The sequence below is a fragment of the Mastomys coucha genome, chromosome X, assembly GCF_008632895.1.
Source record: "Mastomys coucha isolate ucsf_1 chromosome X, UCSF_Mcou_1, whole genome shotgun sequence".
Lineage (NCBI taxonomy): Eukaryota > Metazoa > Chordata > Mammalia > Rodentia > Muridae > Mastomys > Mastomys coucha.
In genome coordinates this window covers 3,831,809-3,846,776 of record NC_045030.1, presented here as the reverse complement: position 1 = coordinate 3,846,776, position 14,968 = coordinate 3,831,809, and the positions used below count along the sequence as shown (strand labels likewise).

General features: G+C 39.3%; 1 protein-coding gene across 1 annotated transcript in view; it reads right to left on the bottom strand.

Moving 5' to 3' along the window:
* Lancl3 (LanC like 3) overlaps positions 1–14,968 on the bottom strand; it is a 109,771-nt gene that overhangs the window by 18,015 nt on the left and 76,788 nt on the right. The window contains exons 2-3 of the mRNA XM_031339739.1: positions 5,979–6,102; positions 2,778–2,975 (exon numbers count right to left, since the gene is read on the bottom strand). Of these exons, the coding sequence (XP_031195599.1) occupies positions 2,778–2,975; positions 5,979–6,102 (322 nt within the window). The remainder of the gene's footprint in view (positions 1–2,777; positions 2,976–5,978; positions 6,103–14,968) is intronic.

The window sequence follows — 14,968 nt, the reverse complement described above, 5'->3', positions numbered from 1 at the left end:
CTTCTTTGTTCAAAGTCACCTACCCAAAAGCCTTTGTTAAAACTGTGCACACCTGTGTTTCACACGGAGGAAAGGAAGTGTGCTGTCAGTGTTACCAGAGTAACGCTGTAACCGGATGCACTCAGGAAGGTTATTTTAGCCACCACATTTGTTTTAATGATTTTGCAAATGATTTCTCTCCAGTATTTCAGAGTGCTCAAGGTTATGAAGGGATCACATGCATCTTCCTGCAATACTTGCGTTTAGTGAGAAAAAACTCTATGTCACTATAGGCATTTATAAATGTGGGTGTTTCTAAAAGCATCTGAGATATATCCCTTGGAAATGGCAAAGGTCCAGGTGTAAAATTGTGTCAACGGTGACAAAAATATTGGGCTTATTTCAGATGTTTTTAAAGTGACTCTTCTCAAGGTCACTTAGCTGGTCAGTGATAGAGCTACAATTAGACCCCAGAACTATTCAGCTATACTCAAAAAACTGGTAATACATTTCACACATAATAACTTGGGCATGTGTGGGTTGGGCTGAAAGAAAGTCACTGGAAACAGGCATAGATAAGGGAGCATTAGTGTAGTTCCATTGTAGATTATCTCTGGCAGGTTTTAATCACAGGAGTGACCTGTCATCTCAAACCATCCATGCTGGTTATAAGTTTATTTCTCAAGATATTTTTTCTCAAACACTATTATTATTCTAGCCCATGCCTTATTGGATTTGGGGAAATTTTTATTGTAGTCAACTTCAGCAAGAACTTGACTGTCTTTGACCTGCAATTAGCAGTTTTATAATCCTGCTTAGGTGAGGGCTGGTGTTGGCAGAAATAATGGGCCTCGTTTCATTAGGGAATCGTTTTGCTTTGCTTTCTTTTGATACTTCAATGATTACATGGACTTAACGGGTTTGTTTTGAAGCAATGTATTTATGCTACTCTTCTCAAAACACTTAGCATGAATGCTAAAGGATAAACTAAGTCTCCAAGGCCACGGATCCTAGTGTGGTGTCCCAGTCCATGACCTGCTGAAACAGTTGGTATACAGAAAGGATAGACTAAGCACCATTTAACTACCTACATCAACAACAGGCTTGCCTACTCATTTTAGTAGATTATCTTCGCACTCTGTTAAGGGCTTTTACTAGCACACTGAGTCCTTTTAAAATAGTCTACATTTAAAATAGGACATCTCCAAAATTCAAGGATGCTGGGATGCTTGGAGAATATCCAGAGACCATCACCAAGAATGATTAAGAGGAACAGGAAATAGAATTATTGAGCATAACAAGAAACATCATTTCCAGGACAGTAAATAAGTGCTGTTTTTTTTTTTTCCCAAAAAAAGGTCACAGCAAGAAGTAATAGGCACAAATTATACCTGGCAGCAGTTAGCCTGAACATAATGTACTATGTCCTGGTACTTTCATAAATACAATTTACCATTGCTTCCTTAGTTAAATGTGGCAGGCAGAAAAAATATTGCAACAGACAGTGACTTGTATTATTCATCATTTCAAACTGTATCAAGGAGAAAACAGAACTCTAGTTCGATTAAAGAACATTAATTAAAGGTGGAAAGGAGGCAATAAAAATCAGGAAACAAGGCAAAGATAAATGCAATCTAAAAATTGTGCTCTTTGGTTTGGAGCAGCCTTGCAAAACTGAACTAATTCATAATCAAAAATTCTGGAAAGTGAAAGTAATTATAAATCATTATATACACATGGAATTGTCAAAGAACAAATTTAATACCTGTATTATTTGATATTTCAATCTCTTTCTCAATTAACTGAATTTGTTTTAACTTCTTTTAAATTATTCCTTCTCCAAAGGACTAGTTGACAGTGTAATGGTATTTGGAAAAGATAGGCTAAGGAGAGGTAGTTAATAGAGTCTAAGTTTCAAGGCTCAATTTCATAATTCACTCAGGATGTATTTTCATTTCTTTAGAAAATTGATTAGTGGAAAGACTCAACCGAGCACAAATTTCAAAACTTTGCATCTCATACTTAAAGGTTCACACAAATTTCATAAGGGTACTGATTAAATACATATTGTGATTCACGGGCTGTGATGGGGCTTGAGCTTAGAAATGTACAAGCTGTCATGCTACTAGGCCAGGGGCCACCATACAAAATGATCAGGCTGCAGATGAACACCTTCAGTTTAGTGAAAAAGACTTTGAAATGTAGCATTGCATTAGCACTTTATATAAGTGTAAAATGGACACTGAATCTTAAACATTTCAATATTTTAAAGAATGTATACTACCATTTTTTCAATGCTCTGGATTGAACCCAGGTACTTCTTTGTCCCAGGCAAGTGATCTACCAACAACACTTTGCCTCTAGCCCAGCCATTTCTATTTTTCAATTAGTATCCTATTGGCATAATAATAGATTATATATTATTAAATTAATTTCTACCCATTTCTTCTTTTCTTTGAGTATGGGGCTACCCGTTCTTTTTGCAGGAATCAAACCCAGTATTCTGAGTATACTAATCTCTCAGTCTTATCACTTAGATACCTTAAAAGGGAGCACTACATTATGCAATTCACATTGCATTTTAAGAGAATGCTTGTTTAACATTATGGATAAAGAGATGGACTTTTTCAACCTATGGAATACTTTTCAGAAGTACCTTAAAGATCAAGGCATTTTTAGTTTTCCCTGATTTCAACTTGACAGCTATGACCTCAAATATTAGAATGATGAACATCCCCCCCCCCCTTTGTATAAGCTGGATGAAAGGCCCTGTTTTCAAACAACAGTGTGTGGAAGACCTGGAGCTCCATGGCACCAGTGGACAAGTTCATTCTCTCTCTCGATGGTCTCTCCAAGCTCTGGTGGCCAGTTACAATTCTGTTCCTGGTCCATGAGGAAGTCCACGCACTGCCATACCAGTTCCTGATCTGAAGGTTTGAGATGCTCATGGTAAGAAAGGAGCATCTGGAGAATGGACGACAGGCCATGAGCTGCCCCTGTGTGGACAAAGCATCAGTTACCCAACAAAGGAAGTCATTTAGAGAAAAGAAAATCATGAATTTTTTTAAAATTAAAACATTACTTGAAAGCACATATAGTATTGTAGCAATTGAGTTGCAGGGAAAAAAAAAACAAAAACAAAACCAAAAACAAACTTAAATCACCAGCCAAATACAGCTTGAAGCCCAAATCTGGCTCACTGACTACTTTTGTAAATAAAGTTTTATTGGAACATAGTTACAGTCATTCATTTGCACATTGTTCTCTGCTTCATGTCATGCAGCAGACTTATACTTAGGACTGAAATCACATTGGGCCACAAACACTAAATAAAGCTGTAAGCTTTAAATAGACTATCACTTGTGTTTTGGGCATTATCTCACTGTGGAGATAGGAAGGTGAATATGAGTTTGCACATACTCTTGAAGACCTCTCCATTCAGTTCAGAAAGTGAGCCATATTTGAAAAAAAAAAACAACTATTATAATATAAACAGTGGAGTGCTCTGTAACAGATCTATACCGGGAGCATCATGAGTGAGTATATGTGGCAACTTTAAATGGGCAAGATGTCGCTAAGAGACTTCGTTAAACATTGTTTCTAGGTATGTCTTGTTGAGTGCTTCAACAAAGAAGGTTGAACTTGTAGACTGATTAAAGAAGATTCCCCAGGCCAGTTGTAGGCAGCCCTCATCTACTCAGCAAAGGCCTGATTGGAACAAAAACACTAAGAGATAATTCTCCCTGTGGAACTCAGCCTGGAACTTACAACACCGACTTTTTTAGATCTGGAGTTTTGAACCTTATAATCCTTTAGGCCAATTCCTTTATTAGTTCATGTAAATATTTATATATTACACGACATAGGCAACTTAGACTATATATGATGCACATTATTTAGTCTTAGAAGGAAGCTTGAGTTTTCAGGAAAGTATTTCCAATTTACCAGAAATTTGATTTGTAATATGTATACCAATGGCCAGGATGTTAATTTCTCTCTCTTTTTTTTAATAAAAAAAACCCAACTATTAATAAAAGAACTTTAAAGACACTGCTAGCATCCTGACACACTTTGTACCTATGCTCCATACTTTGTACCTTATATACATATTCTTTTGCCTGAGTTTTTCTCTGGTCACAAGAACATGCGTAATACACAGAGACAAGGCAGAATTAATAACCCATGGAGCATCCAGCCAATAGAGTAGAGAATGCATAGATAAATACGAGGATTTCCTCAGCCTTTGGGTAAGACAATTCTGAGGCATTTCCCATATGGGGCCTCTAAGAATCCCCAGTGGAACTGAGACTGCTCCTGTCTGAATATGAAATACTTCCTATCCAATCATACAGTGGATGATTGTTCTCCAGTAAGTGATGTTATTGGAGAGATTGAGGAAACTTTAGAATGTGGGGCCTATTTGGAGTAAAGAAGTCACAGATAAGTATGTTTGAGGGTCTTCAGACCCTTCTCTCCCTCTGACTCTTATCTACCATGAAAGGAGTAACCTCTGACATGCTTACATGCTTCTGCTACCAGAATGTTCTTCCCTATTATGGGCCCAGAATAAATGCAGCCAAGTGACAACAGAATTGACCTTCTGAAACCAATAGCCAAAATAACAAAATACAAAAACAAAAACAAACAAAAAACAAAAAAACAGTCTTAAAGTCTTTCTGCCCTTACATTGTTACAGTAGGCATTCTGTAAAAGTGATTCAAAAGTCTAATGTAGAGCATCTGTTATCCAGAGCTGCTCGTTATTTCACAGTAAATTAAATTCTTCCTCTTCCTTGTCTCATTTCTCCACCCCTTTCTCAATCAGTGTTTTCTAGGATTACATTTCAAATGAACTTTTGCATTCAAATCCTGTTTCAGGGTCTGGTCCTTGAAAGACTTAGGAAAGAATGCAAAAAAATTCTTTGAGAAAGCTCTCATTAATGCTGCTCATTAGCCATTCACCACCTCCTTTGGGTACCCTCATTAAATGCAGGCTCTGTGGCAAAGGTCCAAGGATCACAAAGCTAAATGAGTCAATCCTCATCCTGAAATGTACACAAAACCTGACAGGGCGGTTGTACAAGTGAGTCATAGATTATAATATGATACAGTGAGGACTTCATTAACAGTGTCAGCCTGATGCCATGATGTCACCCTATTTGCTTCAGGGAAACATACCTGAAACATGTCAATGATTCTCAAGATAGGCTTCGACAACCTTTTCCCTAACACAAAGAAAGTATATCCGTTTGTGCAGAGTTTTAAAGACTGCATATTTAAAAGCAGATAAAGGGCTTGAGGGAAGGGAAACATTCTAGGCCAAAAGGAACATAAATAATGGTTTAAAGGGACGAAGTTGCTTTGTGTGTGACAAACTACACACAACAGGACCTAGAGGAAAGACACACAGTTGACATGTGGCTTGCAGAGGGCCTTACAAATCTTGCTCAGGAGTGTAAGAATGCAAACTGGGAGGAGCTCCCTTTCCCTTTTTGTTTTTTCCTTACATGAATCAGAGCTCAAAGTTACTCATTGCAGTTCAGTTGCCTGTTATAAATCTGCTGTCACTAAAGCCTTCGTGGATTAATCTTATTCCCCTATACAAAAGCATTACTTAGAATCAGTGTGACAACTTGTTTACCATGTGTCAACAAAGCTAAGTAAGCTTTGTATGGTGATATAGGCCCATAGTCGCAGTTCCTTGGGAGGCTGAGACAGGATATCTGATATCTTAGGCAATTGATTGAGACTTCTATCTCAACTAACTAAATAAAGGTTTTTAGCCTTTAGTGAATATAATTATTAAAATATAATTATTATACTTACACATCTGTCTTTCAGGTTATGAAATGAAATTATATCTCAATTTTTGTTTTCAAATGTGTTAATGTCATTCTTGTTCCTGAATAATGATGGCTTACGGCCAAAATAAAAGCACTTGTTCTTTACTCAGTGTTACCATTTGAGGCTCTCTTCCAGCCTAGAGTGAGTGCCACTCACCCAGGTATTCTGTTCCATAGTAAGAATACATCAGGGGGAATGGTTTCCTCTTCTTCAGAGCGTACTGCTTCCCAGAGTCCAGAATTGCCTGACATATTGCTTTAATTTGTGTTGGGGTCAATACCTGAAAGAAGAAAGAAACCAAGAAGCCAAAGTCAAAGCAGGACCTTTATCTCTGTCCCCCCCCAAACATTAAAAAGGCCAATAGTGTATTGCCACAATCCTCTTCTATGTGTAGAGAACTTTATTTTGCCACCGCTTCTCCTTTTTTTAAATTTGAGTTTATCTGCCCTCTTCAGAACACTTGAAACAGGCACCTTTGCTGTGATAGGTTGTTATAAAATGCCAAGCCTTCCATACTGATGGTCTATCATTAATCTTTGTCACTGGAACAAGAATTTGCTCAGAAAAGAACAAATGGTGAGGCTGATGGATCGTGTTAACAAAGCCATTGCTCCTGATACAATATATGCTATGGGTCTGGCCCAGACAGCAGGCCTTGAGTTTGAGGTGGTTAGGCTGTGCTTATAAAGCCACATTTCCACAACAAGCTACTGCATGACAAATCCAGAGCAGCCACTTGCATTCCCAGAATGAAAGCAATGTCCGGTTGTGCCAAGACAAAAATCACTTAAGCATCAGAAGGCCTCTGAATAGAGAAAGGCTCAAATGCAAGGACTTGGAGTCTTTCCCACTTTGTTCAAACTGTCCATAATCTGTTTCAGCATTGGGGAGGAAGATTAAAAGGTTCTCAAGCCTGCAAAGCATCAGGGAGTTTCTTAAAATTTGCACTGTTTTCTGTGATCTGCCTTTCCTCAGGGGCCAACTGGATACTCCCTTAGGTTTGTATCCTCTATCACCAGGCTTCCTGTTAGCATGAAATACTTGTCCTCTTGCTGTCTTAGTTCTGTACTGTGCTAGACTATCAGACTCGTGAGAGCAAAGATTGTGACATTTCATCATTTTGGATCCTTGGTGCCAAACACAAAAATTGAGGTTGGGGGAAGAAGGGGCTTTGGTAACAGATAGAGAAGTTCTACATGAAGTATAAAATAGAGTACTCCCTTAACCCCCTTCTCTCTCTTTGACTTCTTTCTGTGATCATTTCTTAAGCTCGTACTCTGCTCCATGCAAACTTACTGTAGGCGCTGGCACTAAGACAGTGAACATGATTGACATGGCATTTGTTCTGGGGACACCAAGCTTCTCAAATGGCAGATGGGAATAGAAAAGAACTGGTTAGGTTGACCTAGGAAAAAAGGTATCTACAATCCAGCCTTATTGAATGAATCTAGGATCAGGAAAAAAAAAAAAGCTCACTGATTTTTGGAGTCTCTCTTAAGGCATATACATCTCATTTCTTTATATCTGTAAATAGACCAATTATACTTCAAACAATGCAGTGATGATTGAAGCTATAACTTTCCTGTTTTGCCCAATATTAGGAAAGAAAAACACAATCCAGTTCTTGGGTTTGTCAAATCAAAGACTTATTTAGAAAAATAATTACTTCAAGAGAAAAGTGTTGTTGAGTGTGGCACACATCTTATAATTCAAGCAAAGGGACAGTGAGGCAGGAGAATCTCAAGTTCAAGATTTGCCTGGCCTAGATACTAATACCCCATTTCAAAATATATTTAAGGGGGAAAAAGTAAACTGTCAACTCATTAATTTACCAATTAACTTTTATTGAGTTACTCTTCTAGTGAGGCCTTCACTGGATGGATATCATGGGGAAATTCTTGAGAGCATGGGATGCACTTTGCCATGTAGGGAATGTACTATCTGTTGGCAGAGACAAGAAGTGGACACAACAAGTAAAGCTCATAAACCTAGAGATGGGAAAAAACATGGATGATGGTCTGCTGCTATTCAGCCTCGCTAAGATTATACTCGATTCTCAGTTCCACTTTTTCAGAAGCAATTATATCATCACTTTCAACTTCAATTTTCCTTTTATTGGCTGCCTGTCTTTGTTTCTGGGTGGTGTCTGTCTTTTATTCCTATTGATTAAAACCCCATCTTCCTATGGATCGCCACTGCCACATCCACTCGCACTCAGGTCTTTCCTTAGCATTTAGCATATTTCTCCTAACTGATTTTTCAACTCTAAACTTAAGATGTAGCCCACCCCTATTCATCTGTCATATAAAAACATTGTCTGCTCTTTAGTTGGAGCAACTGATTTTACACCGAATCTTACTGTTTAAAGATTGCATCATATTTCCTCTGGGGGAGGGGGTACGTTCAAGACAAGGTTTCTTCTGTGCATCCCTGGCTGTCCTAAAACTCGCTCTGTAGACCAGGCTCACCTCAAACTCACAGAGATCAACTAATTGGTGCTCAGAGGAGCTCCCAGAGACTAAAGCAGCAATCCCAGAGCCTATATAGATCTTTGCTAGGTCCTCTGCATATATGTTATGGTTCGTAATAGTTTTGTATTCTTCTGGAACTCCTGACAGCCTAGTCCTATTGCAACTTGTTATGCTGTGTTCAGGTGATATCCCTGGGAAGTCTGCTCCTTTCTGAAGGGAAACAGAGGAGGAGTGGATATGGGAGGGAAGAGAGGTGAAGGACTGAGAGGAGGAGATGGAGGAGATGTATTGAAAACAAGCCTTGCATCATTAATCTAAAGTCAGCCCCTCCATCCTCGTAAGATCCTTGGAGGGGTTGGACCTAATGGATTATATCCCAGTTCTATTCATCCTGTTTTCCTAGGAACAAATCTTGCTTCTTGCCTATCTAAACATCTTCTCTGTATTGATTCTGAGTCATGACAGACTTTTTTTTATGGTAGAAAATGGCCACTGAATTTTCAGGGCTGCACTCAGCTGAATTACCAAGTTACTACAATTTTTTTCTATTTGCTTTTCATATTCTAACTGAAAACGGTATTATTCTCTCCTATGTTAAAACATGTATTCATGTTAAACATGTATTCACAGTCTCCTCTTTGTTTTGCAGCCAGGGAGAGAAAATCAGCTTGTACTGGGTACGGTGCCCCTCCTCCATTCTCTTCATCCCACAGTTCAAAATAGGGAATGAATTTATAAAATATCCTTTCAAAACCTTGCCTGGTCATGCATCATGTCTGGGCGGTTTCTTCTTATCTCACAGAAACACCATGAAAAACAAAGAGAACCCGGGTGCTTGTTCAGCTGGATAGAGAGTAGTTACGCACGCAGTTCTTTATCTCTAGGAACAGACAAGACCTACCCTTGAGTTTATTGATCAGCAAATAAAAACTGAAAATAGTTCTCCTTAAAAGTCTGCATGTGGGAAAGAATATTGAAAAATACTGTTCCCCTCTTCCCTCCTCCCCGAACAAACAGTACAGAACAAAAGGGTAAAATCTGGGTCTGGCTCTCTCTATGCATCTGCTATCTCAAAATCCCTTCATTTCCTGTTTGGAGCACTCAGGAAGGCAAACTTGCTTGCCCTCTGAGGAGATACCCTCAGGGTACACTCAGACATCCTGGGATGAGGAAGCAACATTTTCAATGTGGAAAGCGACAGGAAACTGCCTGTCCATCAGCTCTTTCCTAAAACAAGCCTGATGCCTTCTCCTGTATACTTAACACGGAGGGCCTAACGCTGTGCTGGTACTTTGGATTAATTAGGGTTTTTTTTTTTTCAAATTTCTATGCCTACGCTGCCTTAAAATAAAGACATGGCAAAGGTGCAGAAGCAGGTCTGTGGTGGTTTGCTTTAAACAGTTTCATTAGTTAAGTGATTTGCTTCACTGACCCTGTAACATATTCATATTAGGCTGGCCTCTGAGTATGCAGAGATGAAAGAGCAATAAAACAAATGGTACATTTCTGGGTCCTGCCTGAAGGCTATGACTGAACCACATCCGTGCAGAGATGACCTTCATTAAGGAAACAAATCAAATGGACTAGGCTGCGAGATGCTTGCCCTACACACAGACTGTGTCTTGGCTCAGAGCCCTTATGAAATAGCAATCTTTGCTTAACTATATCTCTTTGTCTGGGCATCAAATACCACCGGCCTATACCCCATCAGCAGTAATTGGATTTCCAGATAGCAGCAGTGAAATCCTAGGTTTGTCACCATGTTAAGGCATCCTAGGCTATCAGATTCCTATTCTCTACGATTTTAAATGCGTACTGTAACAGAAGTGAAGCTGTCAGCAATCACAGCTGCTGCTGACAGCATGTCAGGTGATAGAGACGGGCCCATGCACAAGCTGAGACTTAGTGGAAACAGGCAGGAGCTATGAGAGAGAAGACTTCATAAGCCACCAGAAGTGAGACTGAAAGGAGGCTGGGGCAGGTTCACCAGAAGAAACAAGGATGTGCAAAGAAACTTACAGAAAGGTCGCCATAGTTTGTAATTTCTGACAGTTTAAGGAAATCCCCTTAAGGGCGTCCTGCCAAGTTTTCATACAGCACACACATGCCCTCATCCATCCTCCCAGATTGGGTGCCTTTAAAAAGCCTCAGGCTTGTTGTCTCTCCCTCCCCCAGCAACCCTAACTTGAATAGCATGGATATAAAGCAAACACTTTTTTTAAATTCACATCTCCATCCTCCAAGTAAATACATCGACTTTGCTGCCAACCAGTCTAAATCTCCTCAGACAAAACAAGAACGACACCTGAACCTAAGACACACATAGGAGAGAGGTCAGGCTTGCTCTGTCCTTGGACACTGTCAAAGGGTCACTTTAAACATCTAAGATCTCAGAAGTATCTGCTCCTCAATGTGTGATCCACAGATCTCAGCACTTGGGAGGCAGAGGCAGGCGGATTTCTGAGTTCGAGGCCAGCCTGGTCTACAGAGTGAGTTCCAGGACAGCCAGGGCTACACAGGGAAACCCTGTCTCAAAAAAACCAAAAATAAATAAATAAATAAATAAATAAATAAATAAAAATAAGAAAGAAAAGAAATGCAGATTCCCAGGCTCCAGTCCAAAATCCACACTATTAGAAACTGATTTTTAAAAGATCCTGAGGTAGCAGGCACTCACATTAAGGCTTGAGAAGCACAAGCTTTGAAGTAAGATATTATCCGTGAATTCCTAAAAGCCCCTGATACTAGATGAGGGCTCGATGACAGTGTGTATTTAAATTGCATAAGTAGGACTTCCCAAACTTTAGGAACACTTTTTAAAATATTTTATTCTTTAAATTTTATGTGCATGAGTGTGTGCCTGAATATGTATCTACGTGTGTAAGCAGTGCCCAAGGAGGTTAGAATCAGGATTGGATCTACTGGGACTGGACACTTGTGAGCTGCCATGTGGGTTTTGGAATCAAAGCCTGGTCCTCCAAAAGAGCAGAGCAGTTCTCTTAATTGCCAAGCCATTTCTCCAGATCCCAACCTTGCAACTGTAACTACTGCATCCTTGGCTTCTGTATAAAGGAAAGGAAACAGACAAGTTTTTGCAAACAGGTCTCAAAGATAGGGCATAGAGGTCTTTATCAACTCCCCATAAAGCTCCTTCATAGTCTACTGCAGAAACCAATTAAATTGATAAGTTTTGATTTTATTACAGAGGCACTGCAAGAACTTTGTCTTAACATTGCATGACAGGAAACAGAAAATTGAATGTCAGCATGGAATTCTTCATTTCGTTCTTAAATATTTTGTGCTTTTTGAGACACAGTCTCACTATGTAGTCTTGGCTGACGTGAACTCACTCTGTAGACCAGAATGATCTCAAACTCATAGAGATCTACCTGCCTCTGCCTCTGGGGTGCTGGGATTAAAGGAGTATGCCCCTATGCCAAGTTCCTACCTATACCTTTTTGTAAAAGTCAACCCTTAGGAAAAAAAATAGGATTATTACAAGTAGTTAGGATGTGTATTCCCTCCTTCCTGGTACTCAGGAACATGGCAGCTTCAAAGATTTATCTCTTGTTTCAGGGTATGGTACCAGTACCAGAGATATCAACACATGGCATGTCTACATAACAGAGAAGAAGACAATTCTGTTTCCAATGGATATCAGGGAAAATAGAATAGCATCCTATTTGCCATTGTAAACTTTTAAAAATTATCAATCTAAACAATGTCAATTTAAAATGTTAATGAGATTTTCTATAAGAACAATATTCACATGTGGTCGGATTTACACTTTTGCTGTCTTTAGGGATGTAATCCACTTGGGGCTCTCTGGGTTACTTAGAAAGCCCAGGCCGTTCATGTAATCTCTTTAGTGAGTGTATATTTATATAGGGTAGTGAGAAGACAGAAAATTGGAACGACAATGTATACAAAAATCAACCCGAAGCTCTTGATAAATATGAAGATTCTACATCTCTTAGGTCTAGGATAAAGCTGGGGTTCTCTACTTTTAACAATTGCCCAATGATGCTGAAGCTGGTGCTGTTGCCTCTGGACCACGTCTGAAGTGGCAAAGGATGATGGGAGCACAGAGTCCAGTTTTATTGCAGAGGATTTCTCTTAGGAAAGGTGAGAAGCTAGAATAAAGGAACTACAGGAAGTTTGAAAAACCAGCAAGGGAAGCAAGACATAGTGCCAAGAATAATGTTATACAATCATGAGAGTACCCAGAAAGAGGAAGCAATAATGGAGCATTGTCTATCAATATGCTGCATGCAGGAAAAAAAAATGTTCAAATTTACAAACCCCGGTAGAGAGCTCTCTTAGCCAATGTGGCCAGGTTTGTTATTTTCTTAATTAGCCTGCAAATGGGGCATGTGTGCTGGTGCAGAATGAGCAAGTTCCTTCCATCTGGTTTGCCTGATGCTCCCTGACTATTATTATGCTGGGCAATGAGGAATGAGAGGCAGGTTGCTAGAGCAATGATTATTCTCCAGTCATTAAAGGAGCTCAGCAGGGAATTCCAGTTGTAAACATTTGGTTCAATACCATTTCACTGTTGTCTCTATTCCTTTCTCCTGGCAAGAAACAAGAACCAACAAAACACTGGAAGCCAGAAAAGAAAAACAGGTTTGACTTCATTTTTGTGGACTGCTAACTTTGAATACTCAAAGGTTCTGGTCACCCAGTCAGGATCCAGTATCACTAGGTGACTCAGAGTCTGAAGGAAAAGGGGATCAAGACACTTACCACACCTATCTCCGTAGGTAATCACGAAGCTCCTATACAAAGGTGATTGTTAGTATATGGTTATACAGTGCCGTCACTGGGGAAAATTTGAAAAGAATTTTTTTTTTATTTTGAGTTTTGGTTTAGTTTGGTTTTGGTTTTGGTTTTGGTTTGAGACAAGGTTTCTCTGTGTAGCTCTGAGTGCACTGGAACTCACACTGTAGACTAGGCCAGCCTTGAATGCAGAGATCTGCCTGCCTCTGTGTCCCTAGTGCTGGGATACAAGGCATGTGCCACCACTGCCAGGACTTTTAAATTCTTGATGCCCTGACTTAAGGCCAAACTAACAACATCAGAGTCCCTAGGTAGGGCACGCCAGCATGTGTATATTGTTTAAGTTCTTCAAATGATTATTAAAGGTTAATGTTGGAAAGTATTGTCATTACTGCAAAGCATATAAAGATAAGATTAAAAAAGAAGAGGAAGAAAAGGAGAAATGTTAAGTGGAAGATAAGCGATAAGTATGGAGAAACAACTTTTAGTGTGAGACAAACATGAATAGAAAAGAGACACTGACATAAACATAAATGGATATGCTGTGTCCAACTAGAGGTCCTCCAAACATTGCCCAGTGTTGTCCAGCCTGCTACCAGTATCCCACTTGTTGGAGGTTAATAAAGAAACAAAACACAACAGACAGGAGGCTGGAGAGATGGCTCACAAGGTTAAAAGCACTGACTGATCTTCCAGAGGTTCAATTCCCAGCACCCACGTGGTGGCTCACAACCATCTGTAATGGGATCTGATCCCCTCTTCTGTAGGATGTTCGCTTCTATCATGCAGGCACACATGCAAATAGAGCACTCAATGCATAAATAAATAAATCTTTTTTAAAAACCCAGCATACAGTCCACTGGACTAAGAATCAGGAAATCTTGAGCTTAATAACCAATGTTGGCACCATATTTGTGGTTAAGTGATCAGACTTCTGTTTCCTCTTTTGTAAAATACAGGAGTAAAGTTAAAATCTGCCCACTACATAATTGTTCCCCAATTTTTACTGGACTTCCATAAGTCAGAAACACCCAACATTGATGAGAAAAATGTTCAGGGGGACTTACTATTCTATTGATTAACTATTGGAAAATGACAGATTCTAGGAAAGAAGAAGCCATAATAGTCAGCTGTGTTTTCTGTCCTACCAGGCTCTAAGGAAAAGTTCCAAGCACAGTCACACACACACACAGCCTGAATGAAATTCTGCAGGGCACAAAACAAACCAAAAGTGAACATTGGAAAGAGATTTTCAGGAAAGAAGGGGAGCTGACAGAGGGAGGAGTGATATCAGAAAGGCTGTGAGGAGCCTGATTTGAATGCATTTCATACATGTATGAAGTTGTCAAAAATAGTTATTAATAAAAAGTTCCTACATATATATGAATAGAACCTGTTGAGTCCATTTTGTTTGTCATTGTGTGTATGGCTTCAAGGACGACTGCTTTGCATTGCACAACTACTAAGGTGGCTCATCCTTGGAAAAAGCTGATTATTTTCCTCTCTGCAGTCATTAATTGCCTACAGTTCTTTATCCAAAGGTGAGAACCTTTTGAAAAATTTCCCCTTCCACCTTACATGCCCACTAATACTGTTACATATACATGTATGTGTGTATGTATATAGATATATAGCATATCTATATTCAAATATATATATATTTGATCTATATATATGTGTGGAGATAAAGAGAGAGAGAGAGAGAGAGAGAGAGAGAGAGAGAGAGAGAGAGAGAGAGAGAGAGGAATTTTAATATGTGGCCTAGAGACTGTTCTTATGATGTTTTGGTGAAGAATGTTGCTGCTTTTTGCCCTTGTCTAAAGAGTCTACCTGAGGCTAAAGTAAAAAGAAAGGCTTAGATCTGGGTGTGGTGATACATATCTTTAATCCCAGAAC